The 20,868-nt window shown below is 41.2% G+C and overlaps 1 protein-coding gene across 3 annotated transcripts in view; it reads right to left on the reverse strand.

The window, feature by feature from the left end:
* CDK7 (cyclin dependent kinase 7) overlaps window positions 1–20,868 on the reverse strand; it is a 52,756-nt gene that overhangs the window by 14,340 nt on the left and 17,548 nt on the right. For all 3 annotated transcript variants that reach the window (XM_060191249.1, XM_007538030.2, XM_060191250.1), the window contains 4 exons: window positions 18,380–18,490; window positions 10,263–10,381; window positions 8,636–8,735; window positions 3,727–3,813 (listed from right to left, as the gene is read on the reverse strand). In XM_060191249.1, the coding sequence (XP_060047232.1) occupies window positions 3,727–3,813; window positions 8,636–8,735; window positions 10,263–10,381; window positions 18,380–18,490 (417 nt within the window). The remainder of the gene's footprint in view (window positions 1–3,726; window positions 3,814–8,635; window positions 8,736–10,262; window positions 10,382–18,379; window positions 18,491–20,868) is intronic.

Below are 20,868 nucleotides of genomic sequence, written 5' to 3' on the forward strand. Positions count from 1 at the left end.
TCTCTCCATTTCTGTCTTTTTTTATTAAAGCTTTTTATTTTATTTTTTTATATTTATTATTTATTTTCCCTTTTGTTGCCCTTGTTGTTTTTTATTGTTGTAGTTATTATTGCTGCTGTTGTTGTCATCGTTGTTGGATAGGACAGAAAAAATGGAGAGAAGAGGGGAAGACAGAGAGGGGGAGAGAAAGATAAGACACCTACAGACCTGCTTTATCACTTGTGAAGCAACTCCCCTGCAGGTGGGGAGCCAGGGTCTCGTACTTGGATACTTACACTGGTCCCTGCGCTTTGCGCCATGTGCCCTTAACCGACTGCTAACTCCATTTCTCTGTCCTATCCAACAACGACAACAACAATAACAACAATAACTACAACAATAAAAAAAACAAGGGCAACAAAAGGGAGTAAGAAAATATATTTTAAAAAGATATACTACTCTAGCAGAGATACAATCCATCAATACATGCAAGGAACAAATGCAAAACTTCATTAAAATTAAAACTTTTCTGCTCTGATAAAGATACGATCAAGAGAATGAGAAGACAAACCACTGAATGAATGGAAATGTAAGGAACATTTGATAAAGGATTGTTATCCAAGGGTTGGACAGTGGCGCACCTGGTTGAGCTCACATGTTACAGTGTATAAGGACCCAGGTTTGAGCCCACAGGCCCCACCTGCAGGGGGAAATCTTTGCAAGTGATGAAGCAGAGCTGCAGATGTCTCCCTCTCTGTCTTCCCTTCCCTCTTGATTTCTAACTGTCTCTATCCAATAAAGAAAGAAATTAAAAAAAAAAAAAAGATATACTACTACTAGAGGAGTAGACATAGATCACAAATCCAAAGTTCCTATGTAAGAGAAGCCAGAAATGGACTCACACAAATATATTCAATTAATTTTTGACAAAAGTGCACAAGAAATTCAACGGAGATTTAGTTTTTTTCTTTCTTTTTTCAAAATTTATTTTATTTTTTATTTGTTATTGGATAGAGACAGCGTAGAGGGGAAGACAGAAAGAAAGAGACACCTGCAGCCCTGCTTCATTATTCATGAAGCTTTCCACCTGCAGGTAGGGACCAGGGGCTTGAACCTGGGTCCTTGTGACTGTAATGTGTGTACTCAACCAGGTGTGCCACCACCTGGCCCCGAGATGTAGTTTTTTTCAATAAGTGGTATATGAATAAACAGTTAAGAAAATGATTTCTGACCCAAGTGATACAAAAACTAACTCAAGGGAACAAGACCTTAGATGTTAAATGTAAAATTATGAAAAATATTTTAAAGGAAATGATCAAATAAGGGATTGGATGGTAGCGTAGTGGGTTAAGTGCACATTAGCAACTTAAGCAAAGCACAAGGACAAGCATAAAGATCCCAGTTCGAGCCCCGGACTCCCCTCCTGCAGGGGAGTCACTTCACAGGCGGTGAAGCAGATCTACAGATATCTTTCTCTCCCAGTCTTCCCCTCCTCTCTCCATATCGCTCTGTCCTATCCAACAATGATGACAACAATAACTAAAACAATTAAAAAAAAAAAGGGCAACAAAAGGGAATAAATAAATAAAAACGAACAACACTAACAATAACAATAATAACAACAACGAGGCTACAACAATAAGGGCAACAAAAGGAAAAAAATGGCCTCCAGGAGCGGTGGATTCATGGTGCAGGCACTGAGCCCCAGCAATAACCCTGGAGGCAAAAAAAAAAAAAAAAAAGATATCTTTGTTGCACCAAAGTAAGACTCTGGGACTGGGGGTGTGGGGGGTACAGGTCCTGGAAAAGGATGACAGAGGACCTAGTGGGGGTTGTACTGTTATGCAGAAAACTGAGAAGTGTTATGCATGTACAAACTATTGTCAAGTGTAAAACACTAATCCCTCAATAAAGGAAAATAAAATGAAATGAAACAAAAAGACATTTTCGTGTTAGGTAAAGAGTTGGTTTAACAAAAGTATGATTTTATAATGACCAGGGAGATGGCGTAGTGGGTAAAGCATTAGACTTTCAAGCATGAGGTCCCAAGTTCAACCCTCAGCAGCACATGTACCAGAGTAGCATCTGGTTCTTTCTTTCTCTCTCCTATTTCACATTAATAAGTAAATAAAATATTTTTTTTTTTTAAAAAAAGTAATACAGGCGAAGAAATAATTTAAAGTTTCTCTGTAAAGAAAATTAAAAGGGGTCGCAGTGGTGGCACACCTGGTTTGAGTGCACATGTTGCAATGCACAAGGACCCAGGTTCAAGGCCCCAGGACCCACCTGAGGGAGAAAGCTTTACAAGTGGTGAATCAGGGCTGTAGGTGTCTCTGTCTCTCTATATCCCCTTCTCTCTCCATTTCTGGCTGTTTCTAGCCAATAAATACTAAAGATAATAAAAAAGAAAAACCCACTTGCAGGAGGAAAGCTCCCTAAGTGGTGAAGCAGATGTTAAATGTAAAATTATGAAAAATATTTTAAAGAAAATGATCAAATAGGGGGTCGGGTGGTAGTGCAGTGGGTTAAGTGCACGTTAGCAAGTTAAGCCAAGCAAAAGAACCCGTGTAAAAATCCCTGTTTGGGGAGTCGGGCAGTAGTGCAGAGGGTTAAGCGTACGTGGTGCAAAGCGCAAGGACCCTCCTAAGGATCCCAATTTGAGCCCCTGCTCCCCACCTGCAGGGGAGTCGCTTCACAAGTGGTGAAGCAGGTCTGCAGGTGTCTATCTTTCTCTCCCTCTGTCTTCCCCTCCCCTCTCCATTTCTCTCTGTCCTATCCAGCAACAATGGCATCAATAACAACAATAAAACAAGGGCAACAAAAAGGAAATAAATAAATAAAAATTAATTAATTAATTTTAAAAAAAGATCCCAGTTCGAGTCCCTGGCTCCCCACCTGCAGGGTAGGAGTCTCTTTCCCTTTCTACCTCCTCCCCTCTAAATTTCTGTCTCTATCCAATAATAAGTCAAAATATAATCAAAAAATTATTTTTTAAAAGCACTATCTTTGATCCAAATTTCATTAAAAGTACAAGGAAGAAATGCAAGTGTACATGCAGGTAGATGTATCCTCACAGGTAGTCTATATAAGTTAATGGGGATTAATGCTGAGATGGGACACAGGTTATATGAGACTAGACAATATGTCACAATTTTTTTTTAATTTTATTTATTTTTCCTTTAGTTCCCCTTGTTTTTCATTGTTGTTGTAGTTATTACTGTTATTTGATGTTGTCGTTGTTAGGACACAGAGAAATGATGAGAGGAGGGGAACAGAGAGGGGGAGAGAAAGAGAAACACCTGCAGACCTGCTTCACCACCTGTGAATGGATCCCCCTGCAGGTGGGGAGCTGGGGGCTTGAACCGGGATCCTTTCACTGGTCCTTGCGCTTTGTGCCACATGCACTTAAGCTGCTGCGCTACAGCCCACTCCCATGTCACAATTTTTACTTCATACACTGTATATTACTAGTGAATTAACATAATGAACACACTTCTTTAAATAATATACAAACATGGCAATTCATTACTTTCTAGAATCCTAACTTGCAGGGGTAGATAGCATAATGGTTATGCAAACAGGCTCTCATGCCCGAGGCTCCAAAGTCCCAGGTTCAATCCCCTGCACCACCAACAAGCCAGAGCTGAGCAGTGCTCTGGTTAAAAAAATAATAATAGCAAATAAAAAAAAATAATAAAATATCTACTTTAGAATCCTAACTAAATTTCCAAGAAAATGTACACTTACAGGCCACTGTTCTTCAGTTGGTGTGCCCAGCGTTTCAAATATTCTTGTCAACTGATCAAGGTCTGAGTCTCCTGGCAAAAAAGGAACCTGAATTAAAGCAAGAGACAGAATTTCAGATGTTTGTGACAACTGTTACAATAATATAAATTTAACAAGAGAAACAAAAAAATCTAACAAAACTAAAACATAGTCTGAGATAGATTGTTGTATGCTTTACACTGGGTTCTAGTTCTCCCCCGCCAAGAGAATTGGATCAGTCCAGTTAGTTTTCACGGGCCGCTTGGCCCCGCCCCGAGAACCCCGAGAGAGGGTTCCAAAGTGGGAGAGTGTCAGAGTTCCAGGGTTGAAGAGTTCCTGAGTTCTAGAGTTAGAGAGACTGCTTGCGCCGCAGCAAAGAGACAGCAGAGTTCCGTTTGGTGATTAGTTTGGTTTAGTTTATGAATCGTTGTTCCTGAATAAAGAAATACAGCTTCCCTGCCCAGCCGTTGTCTCCGCGTCTCTGTTACCCGCCCGTGAAGCTAGCCCGGCTAGAGCCGCCGAAAATTTTAACAACAAATGGCGCCCAACGTGGGGCTGACCTGCGCATCTCTCAGATAAGTAAAAACAATTTGGCTACCAATGCACTACGGCCTTCTCTTCTGCTTGTAAAGAGATCTCCAAAGGCCTCTGCTCTTTCTTCACGAGACTGTTTTGCTGTTTCTGGAACATTTATCTCTGGACCACTCTGTGGTTTGCACTCGCTCGGGCGAACTCAGAACAGCCAGCAGGAATAGCCAACGGGCGGGAGGCGAGGCGCAGAGCTGCTGTTTCTACCTGGTTAAACAGCCAGCCAGCTGGCTGTGCCCAGACAACCCCGCGCACCGCGCCAGCAGCCCCGCAGCCCGCAGGAGGCTGACGCCAGCACACAAGAGCCCCAAGAGCCCGACGCCAGCACGCAAGAGGCTGACGCCAGCATGCTAGAGCCCGATATCAACACGCTGGAGCCCGATGCCAGCACGCTGGAGCCCGATGCCAGCACGCAGGCCAGCCCACAGGAGCCGGCTCTCCACCGTGTGGCGCAGGGCACTGGACGCGGGATCCCTCCACGCTGCTCGGCCACTGCGAGCAGGGCAGCAGACATGGCAGGGCCATGGGGCAGGGCCGCAGCAACCTATCATGGCCGCCACCCCTGGGCACGTAGGCCCACACCTTCTACAAGCCTGGCCTGCCTGCCCTCTTGCTATGAATTCTGGAATGATCCCAGACCTCCCGGACCCCCAGGCTCCCTGCTGAAACTGGGCACACAAGATCTCCAGCCGCCGGTCCAGTCTGAGGGCAGACAAGCTGGAGTATGCAGAGATTCGTGCAGAGATCGCAACCTGCAATTCCTAGAAGTGAAGCTGTGCGGGAAGCCACCTCCAGATGGTGAACCCCCCCCCCAACAACTAAGACAATACAGATTTAAATTCGTGTTTAAAATGACATGTCTTCGTAACAAAGGTTTCTCTCCTTGTGTATTAATGACCATGTTTATGTGTATGTTTAAAGTTTGGTAAACAGTAACTTTAAGGCTAAATTCTTACTAGTCAAAGTTAAATGAAAAAGGTTTTCAACGTAATTCTCATAAAGATAAAATTAACTTACATTTAAAGTCTGAGGTAAAAATTAGTTAACAATCAATATATTTTAACTAAGTTGGTCTAAACAAAAGGTTAAATAGACTTGTTGATGTGTAAAATTCTCCATTACCTTCTCTATTAGAAATGGTAGATCGCACAATGGCTATGCTAATTATTCTCATGCCTGAGGTTTCCTTTCCTGACTCCATCTTGAATGGGTGTAACAAAAGGTTAAAAAGACGTTGTTGCTATGTAAAAGTCTCAAATTCCTTCTCTATTAGAAATATGCTAATAACAAGTTTCGTTTCATAGTAAGTAAATTGCAGCCAGCTGCCTTTGGGACTCTAGGCCATTCCCCGCCCCCATGCAAATGCCCATCGAGGCAAGTAGCCCCCCAGAGACAAGAAATGTTTTTTTTTTAAGCTGATAAAGTTTAGCCCACAGAGGCAGATATGGCCCCCTCAGGCCTTCCCTTAGCAGCACACTGGTTCTTGTTACTTGCTTGCATGTTTCTTCATGTTTGTGCCAGTTTCTTTTTATAAAAATGCCTGTACGATATAGGTTTCTGTTCACCCCACACCCTTGATACTGTAGCCATTTAGTTAAAAGAAAAGGGGGAATTGTTGTATGCTTTACATTGGGTTCTAGTTCTCCCCCGCCAAGAGAATTGGATCAGTCCAGTTAGTTTTCACGGGGCCACTTGGCCCCGCCCCGAAGAACCCCGAGAGAGGGTTCCAAAGTAGGAGAGTGTCAGAGTTCCAGGGTTGAAGAGTTCCTGAGTTCTAGAGTTAGAGAGAGTGCTTGCGCCCCCGCAAAGAGACAGCAGAGTTCCGTTTGGTGATTAGTTTGGTTTAGTTTATGAATCATTGTTCCTGAATAAAGAAATACAGCTTCCCTGCCCAGCCGTTGTCTCCGCGTCTCTGTTACCCGCCCGTGAAGCTAGCCCGGCTAGAGCTGCCGAAAATTTTAACAACAATAGATATATTGAATATAGATTAAAGCCTGCCACTGCTAACCAAGTAAGATCATCACACTGTTCATTTTATTCATTCCACAAATCTTAAACCCTCACTATAGAATAGGCACTATGCTAAATTCTAGGAATTAAAATGAGATAATAAGATAATCCCTCTATCCTGGAGTAAAGAATGAACATTAGTGACACAAGAAACTTACTAAAGTATTTGAACACAGGATGCTAGTTCACACAGGAGCAATACCTAACCCTTACGTAAAGTCAGAGGCTTCCTAGAGGAAGTGGCAGCTGAAATTGAAAGAAGAAATAACAACAACAATAAAACAACAAGGGCAACAAAAGGGAATAAAAATAAATTTTAAAAATTCTTCAAAAAAAGGAAAGATGACGAAGAGTCAGCTAAATAGTCTTAACATGGAAAAAGAAAACCTTTTTTTGGGGGGGTGACAGAGGCAGAGTGAGAGAGACCCCAGCACTGAAGCTTCCTTTGATGTGCTTGCTGGGTGACAAAGTAGCACACTATCCAAGTGAGCTATTTTCCAAGAGGAAAATAGCTCAACAGGTAGAGTACAGGACTTACATGCCCAAGGCTCCCTCTTCAAGGCCCAGCAACATCTATACTGATTTTCTGGTTTCTCTCTCACCCCTGTGAAACTATCTCATATAAGATAAAATAAACTATTTCGGAGCCAGGTGGTAAGGCACCTGGTTGAGCGCACATGTTACAGTGCACCAGTCCCCACCTGCTGGGGTGAAGCTTTGTGAGTGGTAAAGCAGTGCTGTAGGTGTCTCTGTCTCTCTCCCTCTTCTCTCTCAATTTCTGGCTGTCTCTATCCAATAAATACAGATTAAAAATAGAAAGAAAATACTTCAAAAATTTAATTATTTCATGCATAAAACCACTGAGTGCCATCCCTGGCCATTTTCTTTCCTTCTTTTTTCACTTTTATTTATTTTCTTTCTTTATTTATAGGAATAGAGACAGCCAGAAACTGAGAAGGAAGGGGTAAATAAAGGAGAGAGGGGCCTCATGGTGGTGCACCTGGATGAACATACATGTTACAGTGCACAAGGGCCCGGGTTCAAGCCCCTGGTCCCCACTTGCAAGGGGAAAGCTTCAAGAGTAGTAAAGCAGGGCTGCAGGTGTCTGTCTCTCCTCTCTATCACACCCTTCACTCTCAATTTCTGGCTGTTTCTATCCAATAAATAAATAAATAAATGAGGGAGAAACACCTGCAGCCCTGTTTCACCACTTGTGAAGCTTTCCCCTTACAGGTGGGGACTGGGGGCTCAAATCCAGGTTCCTGTGCACTGTAACATGTGCACTCAACCTGGTACACCACTGCACCTCGGCCCCTCCCTAGCCATTTTCTGTTCTACAGAGAGAAGAGATGCCATACCACCACTCTACCACCCACAGAGCCCTCCACTGTGCTACCAATGTGGTGTTGGGACTTAAACATGGGTCTCAGGCAAAGCAGTGTATGTGCTTTATTTTCTAAGTAAGCTATCTCCCGGTCCCACAAGTGTACTTTTAAATAGTCTCAAAACAGGGGCGAGACGGTAGCACTCATGGTTAAGTGCACACATTGCAGTGTGCAAGGTCCTGGGTTCAAGTTCCTGGTCCCCATTTGCAGTTAGGAGACTTCATGAGTGGTGAAGTAGAGCTGCAGGTGTCTCTCTGTCTCTCTCACTATCTCCCCTTCCCTCTTGATTTCTGTCTCTATCCAATAAATACATTAATTTTTTAAAAAAAAATAAAGTCTCCAAGTCCATAAAGCACAAAAATTCACCCTAACACATTTAGTTACAAGAGACATTACATACTCTAAACCAATAATGCTTTTATTATAGTTATATTTCATATCACAGAAATGACCTACAGTAAAATCTTTATTGTATCAATAAATTGAGTACTTCTCATCTTACATTAATATTAATAAAAAGGCTGTATTTGGGGAAGATGGCTATATAAACCTTTTTTTTTTTTTTTTTAAGATACAGACGGGTAGAGGTAGCTGGTGTAACGGTTACACAAAGAGGCTCTCATGCCTGAGGCTCCAAAAGTCCAATCCCCGCACCACTATAACTGTTCTGGTTACAAAAAATATATAAAAAGAGGTAGAGAGTGAAAAAGACTACAGAATCAAAGCTTCCTTCAATGCTGTAGGGGCTAGGCTCAAACCTAGGTTGAGCCAGAGGGCATTTTTATAACTATGTGTTTTTTGATGTTGTTTTAAGAGTGGTATTTTCTGTCTGAAGTTAGCTCTGTGAAGAAAATAACTACAAAAATTATAGGAGCAAACATCTATAATTATATTGAATTGTTCCTTACCCTTAGAAGCAACTCTGCTAATATACAGCCAACAGCCCACATATCCACACCTACACCATACATTCTGGCTCCAAAGAGTAACTCTGGGGCTCGATACCACCTGAGAAGAAAAAAAAGTTATTTTACAATGGAACTATATCTCACAGGGATAACAGGGAAGCTATCAAGGAAGGGGATTGGATATGGATCGCTGGGGGTGGGTACTGTGTGGAAATGTACCCCTCTTATCCTATAGTCTTGTCAATATTTCCATTTTATAAATAAAAATTAAACAAAAAAGAATGGAACTATAAAAGTCTTTTTTGGGGGAATGCTGGGGACCAAACTCATGGTCTCATATGTGTGGTATATAAGCTATAAAAGAGCTATATCCATGTCCTCCAATACTTCTTAAAGAGGAAAATTTTGGGGGCTGGGTGGTGGATCACTGGGTTAAACACACAGTACAAAGTGCAAGGACCAATGCAAGCATCCTGGTTCAAGCCCCTGACCGGGGGATCAATTTGCAAGCAGTGAGGCAGGTGTGCAGGTGTCTTTCTCTTCCTCTATCTCTCCCTTCTCTCTCAATTTTTCTGTCCTATCCAATAAAGTGAAAAAAATGGCCTCCAGGAGCAGTTGATTCATAGTGCAGACAGCAAGCCCTAGCAATAACCCTGGAGGCAAAAAAAGAGAGAGAGAAAGAAAGAAAATTTGTACAGGCCGGTGGTGGTGGACCTGACTGAGTACACAAGGACCTGGATTCGAGCCCCCCGGGTCTCCACCTGCAGGAGTTAATCTATCTCCTCCTAACCTTTCAATTTCTGGCTGTCTCCATCCAATAAAGATTTTAAAAGAAAAAAATTAAACTTACAAAAAGTGAAAAAGAGTAACAACAATAAAACAAGGGCAACAAAAGGGGGGAAAACCAAATTAAATAAGTAAATAGAGACTGGGGGAAAAAAATGAAAAACAAATCTTCTCAGTGAAACATCATCCCACTTATGAAAATTGTTTTTTAGTCTCAAGGGTTGTCACTGGAGTTCGGTGCCTACACTGATTCCATTGAATCCATTGTTTCTGGAGGTCATTTGCCCCATTTTGTTGCCCTTGCTGTTATTGTTATCACTGCTGTTGTTGGACAGGACAGAGAGAAATTGAGAGAGATGGGGAAGACAGAGGGAGAGAAAGATGAAGCAACACACCCTGCAGGTGGGGAGCTGGGGGTTCAAAATGGGATCCTTACACCGGTTCTTGTGCTTTACTCCACGTGCACTTAAACCACTGCACTACTGCCCAGCCTCCCAATTTATTTTTAATTATCTTTTATTTTATCGGATAGAGACAGCGAGAAATTGAGAGCAGAGAGGGAGAGAGACAAAAGAAACACCTGCAGCCCTGTTTCACTACTTGTGAAGCTTTCCCAATACAGGTAGTAGGGACTGGGGGCTTGAACCTGAGTCCTTAAACACTGTAATGTATATGCTTAACCAGCTGCACCACCACCTGACCAAAAAGTAGGTGTACTTTTAAGCAAAACACCAAAACAATGATTACTAAAATCTGTCACTTAATTCAGAGAAGCCAGATGATGCTTATTTGTGACTAGTATCCTGCACAACATGCCTCCAGTTATTTAAGAAAGTATTACCTTGTTACAACCTGATGAGTATAAGCTCTGTTGGGGCTCCCAAATGATTTAGCAAGCCCGAAATCTGCCAGTTTTAGAACTCCATTCTCATCTAGCAATAAGTTGTTTGGTTTTAGATCCTGTATGACAAAAATTTTAAACAAATAAGTAAGCAGAAGGGGAGAATAACACTAATGTTTAGTTGGCTTAATTATAATCTTACCAACAATAAAACAGCAACTTCAATTTAAACATTACCATTTTTTTCTTTCTTTTTATTTTTAATCTTTATTGGACAGACAGCCAGAAATCAAGAGGGTGACAGAGACGGAGAGAGACAGAGATACCTGTAGCACTGCATTACCACTCGAAAAGCTTTCCCCCTGCAGGTAAACATTACCATTTTTAATTGATATAAAATACTATTAGGTTGTCAGAAAAGTCAGGACATTTTTTTCTATGCGTTTCTATACAAAAATGCATCATCGGTGGACTAGGAAGTGGTGCAGTGGATAAAACAATGGACTCTCAGGGGCCAGGCAGTAGCCAGCGGGTTAAGCGCACATGGTGCAAGCGCAAGGACAGGCATAAGGATACCGGTTTGAGCCCCTGGCTCCCCACCTGCAGGGGTGGGGGGTTGCTTCACAAGCAGTGAAGCAGATCAACAGGTGTCTTTCCTCCTCTCTGTCTTCCTTTCCTCTCTCCATTTCTCTCTGTCCTATCCAACAATGATAAAAACAGCAACAATGAACAAGGGCAGGCAGAGGATAGATAGCATAATGGTTATGCAAAGACATGTTCATGCCTAAGGCTTCAAAGTCCCAGGTTCAAAATACCCCCCACAGACACACACACTACCACCACAAGCCAGAGCTGAGCAGTGGTCTGGTTAAAAAAAAAAAAAAAAGCAATGGACTCAATCATGAGGTTCTGAGTTCAATCTCCGACATCACATATACCACAGTGACGTCTGGTTCATTCTTATTTTCTCTCTCTCTCTCTTTCTCCTCCTATCTTCTTCATGAATAAATATTTTTAAAAAGTGCATCACTGTGGTCCGAGAGGTGGTAGGTACAGTGTATAAAGCTTTGGGACTCTCAAGCATGAGGTCCTGAGTTTGATCCCCGGCAGCACATGTGCCAGAGTGATATCTGGTTCTTTCTCTTTCTGCTCCTTTCTCATTAATAAATAAATGAAATTTTAAAAAGTGCATCATCACTTTTCTGATAACTAAAGGTTAAAGAAACATACGGTTGACTACATTACTTGATGAGTCCTGGGTTAAGATACCTAATTTCACTGAGATTTGATTTGCCTACTTCACAGAATGGCTGTGATGATTAAATATAATAATTTCTTTTCTTTTAATTTTTTTTTGCCTCCAGGGCTCTTGCTGGGGCTCAGGACATGCGCTACAAATCCACTGCTCCTGAAGGCCATTTTTCCCATTTTAGTGCCCTTTTAATAGTTGTTACTGTTGTCATAGCTATTGTTGTTGGATAGAACAGAGAGATGGGGAAGACAGAAAGGAGGAGAGAAAGATAGATACCTGCAGACCTGCACCTGTGAAGTGACCTGGCTCCCCACCTGTGAAGTGACCCCCTGCAGGTGGGGAGCCAGGGGCTCGAACTAGGATCCTTACACCGGCCGCCGGTCCTTGCGATTTGCGTTAAATATAATTTTCTTTTCTTTCTTTCTTTTTTTAAATATTTATTACCTTTGTTGTTTTATTGTTGTAGTTATTATTGTTGTTGTTGTAGGATAGGATAGCGAGAAATGGAGAGAGGAGGGGAAGACAGAGAGGGAGAGAAAGACACATGCAGACCTGCTTCACCACCTGTGAAGAGACTCCCCTTCACATGGGGAGCCAGGGGCTCAAAAACCGAGATCCTTACACTGGTCCTTGTGCTTAGCACCACCTGCACTTAACCCACTGCACTACCGCCTGACTCCCAAATACAATTTTCTATAGGCCCCTATGACAGGCCCAGGAGATGTTTCAGTGGACTCTCTTAAGCATGGAGTCCTGAGTTCAATCCTTAGCACTGAATGAATGTCCAAGAATGATATTCTGGCTCTCTCTTACCTCACCATTAATAAAGGAAGCTAAAAATAAAGAAAGAAAATTCTAGTAGTAGTCCAGGAGATGGGGCAGAGTGATTTTTTCTCTCTCCTCCCATCTTTCTCATGACTAAAAAAATAAATCTTTAAAAATATTCTAGTATATTGACTGGCTTATTATAAGCACTCAGCAAATAGCAGCTATAATTAAATAACAGTAACACATATATATATAATTTTGTTTTAAAAACAGTATTATTTGGGAGCCAGGTGTTGGCACACCTGGTTGAGCGTACATGTTACAGTGCGCAAGGATCCAGGTTCAAGCCCCTGGTCCCCACTTGCAGGTGGAAGCTTTGCAAGCAGTGAAGCAGGACTGCAGGTGTCTCTCTGTCTCTTTCCCTCTCTATCACCACCTTCTCTCTTGATTTCTGGCTGTCTCTATCCAATAAATAAAGATAATGTTTTTTAGAAATACTATTATAACAACATAATGGTTGACTTTCATAGCTGAGGTTCTAAGGTCCCAGGTTTAATCCCTAGCACCAACATAAGCCAGAGCCAATCACTGCTCTGATCTTTCTCTCATAAAAAAGAAATAAAATATTAAGAATACTATGTATTGGGAGTCGGGCGGTAGCACAACTGGTTAAGTGCACATGCAGCAAAGCGCAAGGACAGGCTAAGGAACCTGGTTCAAGCTCCCAGCTCCCCATCTGCAGGGTAGGTTGCTTCACAGGCACTGAAGCAGTCTGCAGGTGTCTTTCTCTCCCCTCTCTGTCCTCCCCTCCTCTCTCCATTTCTCTCTGTCCTATCTAACATCGACAACATCAATAACAACAACAAGAATAACTACAACAACAATGAAAAACAAGGCAACAAAAGGGAAAATAAATAAATATTTTAAAAATTTTTTTCATGTTGCTATGCATTTAGAAAGGAAGAGTATATTCTTCAAATCTATGCCGAAAAAAACTATTAAAAACAAGAGAGTTGGGCGGTAGCACAGCAGGTTAAGCACAAGTGTTGCAAAGTGCAAAGACCGGCATAAGGCTCCGGGTTTGAGACCCCAGTTCCCTACCCACAGGGGAGTCACTTCACAAGCAGTGAAGCAGGTCTGCAGGTGTCTATCTTTCTCTCCCCCCGTCTTCCCTTCCTCTCTCCATTTCTCTCTGTCCTATCCAACAACAACAACAATAAACTAACAAGGACAATAAAAGGGAATATATATTAAAAACAGGGAGTCGAGCAATAGCGTAGCAGGTTAAGCACAGGTATTATAAAGTGCAAAGACTGGAATCCCGGTTCGAGCCCCCAGCTCCCCACCTGCAGGGGAGTCGCTTCACAGGTGGTGAAGCAGGTCTGCAGGTGTCTATCTTCTCTCCCCCTCTGTCTTCCCCTCCTCTCTCCATTTCTCTCTGTCCTATCCAACAACAACAACAATTACAACAATAAAACAACAAGGGCAACAAAAGAGAATAAATATTTTTTTTTAAAAAATTGGAAACAGCCCAAAGGATATTCTATTGGTTGTTGGAAAAGTCAAAACATTTTTGTATAAAAAACATTGAAAAGTTCGTTAATTTTCTGACAACCAAATAATTTTAGTTATGAGAATTTCTAGCCATAAAATATATACATAAATATGGTGCCTAAAAACATTTACCTATCTAAACTATCAGTAATACTTCAATGGCTAAAAATGGCTAACAGTCAACCATTTCAAAATTTTTCATTTTGGTTTTTTATTACTTCATAGGATTTTTTTTAAAAAAACATCCTTTATTATCTTTATTTAAATATTTATTGGATAGAAACAGCCAGAAATTGAGAGGGGGGGAGACAGAGAAGGAGAGAGACAAAGAGACCAGGGGCTCAAACCTGGGCCCTTGTGCACTGTAATGTGTGTGCATAATCAGGTGTACCACAACCCGCCCCCTTCATAGGATTTTAGATACAAAGGATTTTTTTAAACAAGTATTTTAGCATTGTATACTTTAATATAGACTCTCACTATTAACTCTTCACCCCAATAACTGTGTAGCATGAACAATGAATTTTAAGCCAAAAGATCTAGGTTCTAGTATCCTATCATTTATTAGATAGTGACTTTTTAAATTTATTATTGGATAGAGACAGAGAGAAATTGAAGAGGACAGGTAGAGGTAGAGAGAGAAAGACACCTGTAGCCCTGCCTCACCACTTGTAAAGCTTTCCCCCTGAATATATGGACCAGGAGCTTGAACCTGCGTCCTTGTGCACTATGTGTGCACTTATTCTGGCCCCCTCACCATTTGAATTAAAAAAAAAAAAATTCATGGGAGCGGGTGGTGGCACACCTGGTTGAACACATATGTTAGTGCACAAGGACCCTGGTTCGAGCCCCCGGTCTACACCTGCAGAAGGAAAGCTTTGCAAGTGGTGAAGCAGAGCTGTAGGTGTCTCTCTTTCTCTCTCCCTCTCTACCTCCCCTACCATCTCGATTTCTGACTGTTTCTATCCAATAAATAAAGATAATAATAAAAAAGATTTTTTTTAATTCTATGGGGGCAGAAATAGATAGCATAATAGTTATGCTTTCACACTTGAGGCTCCAAAGCCCAAGGTTCAATCCCCTGCACCACCATAAGCGAGAGTAGATCAGTGCTCTGGTGCTTTTTTTAAAAAAAAAAAAATCCACGGGGCCAAGTAGTGGCGCACCTGGTATAACACACACATTACAGTGTGGAAAGATCCAAGTTTAAGTCCCTGGTCCCATCTGAAGGGGGAAAGCTTCATGAGTGATGAAGCAGTGCTGCAGGTTTCTCTCTCCCCCTTCCCTCTGAATTTCTCTGTCTCTATCCAATAATAAATAAATAATAAATTGATAAATATCCATGACTTCAGTCAGGTCACTTAGAAATTTAGCTCTTAGTCTATGAAATAAAACGAAGAATTAGGTCTTTAGTGTGATCTGGGAGGTGGCTCAGTGGATGATGCATTGGATTTTCAACCATGAGTTCCCAAATTCAATCCACTGCTGCACAAGTAGCAGAGTGATATCTGGTTCTTTCTCTCTCTCCTCCTATCATTCTCATAAATAAATTCTTCAAAAAAAAAAAATTAGGTCTTTACCATTTCTAAATTTCACAAGTAATTTAAAGTACTCACAGCACCACCTGGTGGAATAACTGAAGGGCACACATAGAGAAAGAAGAGGAATATTCAGCTAATTTATGTACTAAATTAGATACATAAAATTTTCTACCAAAAAAATTAAAATCCTATTTGTCTACAACATAAAGAAGAAATCAAGTGAGCCCCCGCACCTATGGACATCTAATCTTTGACAAAGGGGCCCAGACTATTACATGGGGAAAGCAGAGTCTCTTCAACAAATGGTGTTGGAAACAATAGCTTGAAACATGCAGAAGAATGAAACTGAACCACTGTATTTCACCAAATACAAAAGTAAATTCCAAGTGGATCAAGGACTTGGATGTTAGACCACAAACTATTAGATACTTAGAAGAAAATACTGGCAGAACTCTTTTCCACATAAATTTTAAAGACATCTTCAATGAAACGAATCCAATTACAAAGAAGACTAAGGCAAGTATAAACCTATGGGACTACATCAAATCAAAAAGCTTCTATACAGCAAAAGAAACCACTACCCAAACCAAGAGACCCCTCACAGAATGGGAGAAGATCTTTACATGCCATACATCAGACAAGAGTTTAATAACCAACATATATAAAGAGCTTACCAGACTCAACAACAAGACAACAAATAACCCCATCCAAAAATGGGGGGAGGACATGGACAGAATATTCACCACAGAAGAGATCCAAAAGGATGAGAAACACATGAAAAAATGCTCCAAGTCTCTGATTGTCAGAGAAATGCAAATAAAGACAACAACGAGATACTACTTCACTCCTATGAGAATGTCATACATCAGAAAAGGTAACAGCAGCAAATGCTGAAGAGGGTGTGGGGTCAAAGGAACCCTCCTACACTGCTGGTGGGAATGTCAATTGGTCCAACCTCTGTGGAGAACAGTCTGGAGAACTCTTAGAAGGCTAGAAATGGACCTATCTATGACCCTGCAATTCCTCTCCTGGGGATATATCCTAAGGAACCCAACATTATCCATCCAAAAAGATCTGTGTACACATATGTTCTTGGCAGCACAATTTGTAACAGCCAAAACCTGGAAGCAACCCAGGTGTCCAACAACAGATGAGTGGCTGAGCAAGTTGTGGTATATATACACAATAGAATACTACTCAGCTGTTAAAAATGGTGACTTTACTGTTTTCAGCCAATCTTGGATGGACCTTGAAAAAAATCATGTTGGGGGTCGGGCGGTGGCGCAGTGGGTTAAGCGCACGTGGCGCAAAGCGCAGGGACCCGACCGGCGTAAGGATCCCAATTCGAGCCCCCGGCTCCCCACCTACAGGGGAGTCGCTTCACAGGCGGTGAAGCAGGTCTGCAGGTGTCTATCTTTCTCTCCCCCTCTCTCTCTGTCTTCCCCTCCTCTCTACATTTCTCTCTGTCCTATCCAACAACAAAGCAACGTCAACAATGGCAATAATAACCGCAACGAGGCTGCAACAACTAGGGCAACAAAAAGGGGGGAAAATGGCCTCCAGGAGCGGTGGATTCATGGTGCAGGCACCGAGCCCAGCAATAACCCTGGAGGAGAAAAAAAAAAAAATTCATGTTGAGTGAAATAAGTCAGAAACAGAAGGATGAATATGAGATGATCTCACTCTCAGGCAGAAGTTGAAAAATAAGATCAGAAAAGAGAAAGATATGAGAGAGAGAAAGAACCAGATATCACTCTGGTACATGTGCGCTGGGCATTGAACTCAGGACCTCAGGGTTGAAAATCCAATGCTTGATCCACTGCGCCACCTCCTGAACCACTAAATTTTATTGATGATGATGATGATTATTATTTAAAATATTTTTCCCCATCTCCCTCTCATTCTATATCTATTTAAAGAAAAAAAAAGTGGGCTTGATCCCTTGATCAATCCAGGTGTGGGCACCAAGCCCCAGCAAAAATCCTAGTGGGAAAAAAATTTTTAATTTGAAAAATGTTTGAAATGAGTGGTGAATGAAAAGAAATGCTTGTTTTGTCTTATTTTGAAAAAAACAAACAAACACAATAATCTAAATTTAATTTACAAAGGTGATTTGTGGGCAGAGGAAATAGCATAATGGTTACACAAACAGAGTCTCTTGCCTGAGGCTCTAAAAAAGTCCCAGATGCAATCCCCTGTACCACCATAAGACAGAGCTGACCAGTGCTCTGGTATTTAAAAAAAAAAAAAAAAAGGTAATTTGTTAGTTATAGCAAATAAACAAGAGTCCCCCAATGGAGGAGTTCTTGGATAGCTCAGTTGGTAGAGTATTAGACTCTTAATCTTGAAGATACAGGGTTCATGTCCCTGTTCAGGCGTTTGTGGCTTTTGCTTCTGTGACTGCAGCAAATCTGCTTTCAAAACTGGAACGCTGTATGCTTCATTTTAAATTGAATGTGGTTCATCAGTTTGTTGGTTAAATACTCAGGCAGAAAAGTTATTTTGGTGGTCCAGGAAGTGGTGCAGTAAATAAAGCACTGGATTCTTGACCATGAGGTCCCAAGTTCAATGCCTGGCAGTGGCAGCACATGTGCCAGAGTGATGTCTGGTTCTTTTTCTCTCCTATCTTTCTTGTGAATAAATAAATTTAAAAAAAAAAAGCAATCATACTTGGTTAAAAAATCTTACCTGGGGAGTCGGCAGTAATGAAGCAGGTTAAGCACAGGTGGCACAAAGCACAAGGACCCATGTAAGGATCCCAGTTCGATCCCCCGGCTCCCCACCTGCAGAGAAGTCGCTTCACAAGCAATGAAGCAGGTCTGCAGGTGTCTTTCTCTCCCCGTTTCCCCTCCTCTCTCGATTTCTCTCTGTCCTATCCAACAACAATGACATCAATAACAACAATAGTAACTACAACAACAAAGGCAACAAAAGGGAATTAAAAAAATTTTTCAACAAGGGCAACAAAAGAGAATAAATAAGTAAATAAATAAAAATCTTACCCTATGCAGAATCCAATGCTGATGTAAATATTCCAACCCTTGAAGAGTCATCAACATATAGGCTTTAATGTGTGATGGTGTCAGCACAAGACTATTATCTTTTATTATAACCTGTAAAACAGTTATAAATGTGTAAGTACACACAAACAACAGAAAATAGAACTTAAACTAAACAAAAATGAAAGCCTGTTCCAATGGAATTAATTGTGAATTATGCCTATCGTCAGTTTATTCCTGAACTACAAATTTCCACTTCAGTACTTCTACTTCCAGCCTCAGCCTCACAAGTTAGGGTTTCTCACACATGTTATGTCAATACCCAGACCAAATTTTAATTAACAGAAAAGGAAGAAGATTCACTACAGCTGTCCCTCTATCCCGCAATACTACAACATTTCCCATGTGGTGCAAGAAATCCAAACAGGTCATATGCATGGCAGGGCAGGTGCCCTACCCAGTGAACTATTTCTCTGGCCCAATTTCTCCCCTTTTTGGAAAAAGTCAGGTATTACTTCTATTGTAGATCCATGATTTTTGTTTTTAATTTTTTATATTTATTTTATTCCCTTTTGTTGCCCTTGTTGTTTTACTGTTGTAGTCATTACTGTCATTGTCATTGTTGGATAAGACAGAGAGAAATGGAGAGAGGAGGGGAAGACAGAGGGGGAGAAAAAGACACCTGCAGACCTGCTTCACCGCCTGTAAAGCGACACCCCTGCAGGTGGGGAGTGGGGGTTGGAACCAGGATGCTTACACTGGTCCTTGCACTTTGCTCCGAGTCTTAAGAACCACCTCCAGGGAGTCGGGCAGTGCATGTGACGCAAAGCCAAGGACCAGTGTAAGGATCCCGGTTTGAGCCCCCAGCTCCCCAACTTCAGGGAAGTCGCTTCACAAGTGGTAAAGCGGGTGTCTATCTTTCCCCCTCTCTGTCTCCCCCTCCTTCTCTCCATTTCTCTCTGTCCTATCCAACAATGACATCAATAACAACAATAATAACTACAACAATAAAACAAGGGCAACAAAAGTGAATAAATAAATATTAAAAAAGAACCACTTCCACAGATCTAATCACCACCATAAACAAAATATAACACTACAATTGTGGTTATAGGTAGGGATGCAGTGGAGACACACAACTCTGGTGGTAAGTATGGTGTGCAACGATACTTCTGTAATTGTACAATTTTGTAAACCACTATTAAATCACTAGTAAAATTAAATATATGTATCATCTAAAATATAATACATAAACACATCTACATATCACTGTATTCCTACCCTAAGGCCCTTCAGGACTGACTACCACAAATCTAATTTTTTTTTTTTTTTGGGGGGGGTGGCTCGACTGTGGGTTATTGCTAGGGCTCAAGGCCTACATAAGCCCTTTTTTTTTTTCTTTTCCCACTAGACAGAAAGTGAGAGAGAGTGAGGTAAACTTGGCCCCGGCAGATGCTTGCTATGTTGTGGCCTGGAGCTCAAATTCATGCACATAGTAACATGTGCGGTACTGGGTGAGCCACCTCCCATCCCCTTCACTGATCTAATTTCTACTCCTTTAGTTCTGTTTTCTCCAGAATACCACAGAAATGAAATCATATGCTAAGTCTTTTGAGGATGGTTTTTTACATTTAGTAGAATGTATGCCAGATTCATCTCTACATTGCTCCAAGTATCAGTAATTTGTTTCTACTTAGTCCTGAATAGTATGTCACTATGTGCCAATTTTTCTTATACTTTTTTTTTCTTTCTACCAGAGCACTGCTCAGCTCTGGCTTATGGTGGTACAGGGGATTGAACCTGGGACTTTGGAGCCTCAGGTATAAGAGTCTCTTTGTATAACCATTATGCTATCTACCCCTGCTCTTATTATATTTCTTTAGATGGAGAATAGTTTGGTTATTTATTCTAGTTTATTTAATTATTAATAAAATTATCTGTGTACTACCTGATTTCTATGTAGATATATCTTTGTTTCTCCTGGGAAAATAACTAGCAATGGTAGTACTACATACAATCTTTAGTATATGATTAACCACATAAAAACTACAAAACTGTTTCACAAAGTTGTGGTACCATCTTGTATCCCCAAGAGCAGCAATGAGAACATTACCTGTTACATATTCTACAACTGTCAATTTTTGAGATTCAATTCACATTAATGAAAAGCATCAAATTTTATTTACCTCAAAAAGGAACTGCTTTCAAAAGTTGATATTTCAGGGCTGACAAATTAACTCACCTGGCAGCATACCTGACTTGTTATATGCAAAATCCAATCACACACTTCTCCCAATGCACCAGGAACCTTTCCTAGAGTGGTGTCTCTCTTTGTCTTTCTATCTGAATAAACTGACCCAAAACAGGGCAGGCATAGATAGAATAATGGTTACGCAAAGAAACTTTCATGCCTTAGGCTCTAGGTTCAAGAAATTAAAGAAAAAAAAAAAAAAGCTGGTGGGTCGGGCGGTGGCACAGTTGGTTAAGCGCAT

The sequence above is a fragment of the Erinaceus europaeus genome, chromosome 5 (genome assembly GCF_950295315.1).
Source record: "Erinaceus europaeus chromosome 5, mEriEur2.1, whole genome shotgun sequence".
NCBI lineage: Eukaryota > Metazoa > Chordata > Mammalia > Eulipotyphla > Erinaceidae > Erinaceus > Erinaceus europaeus.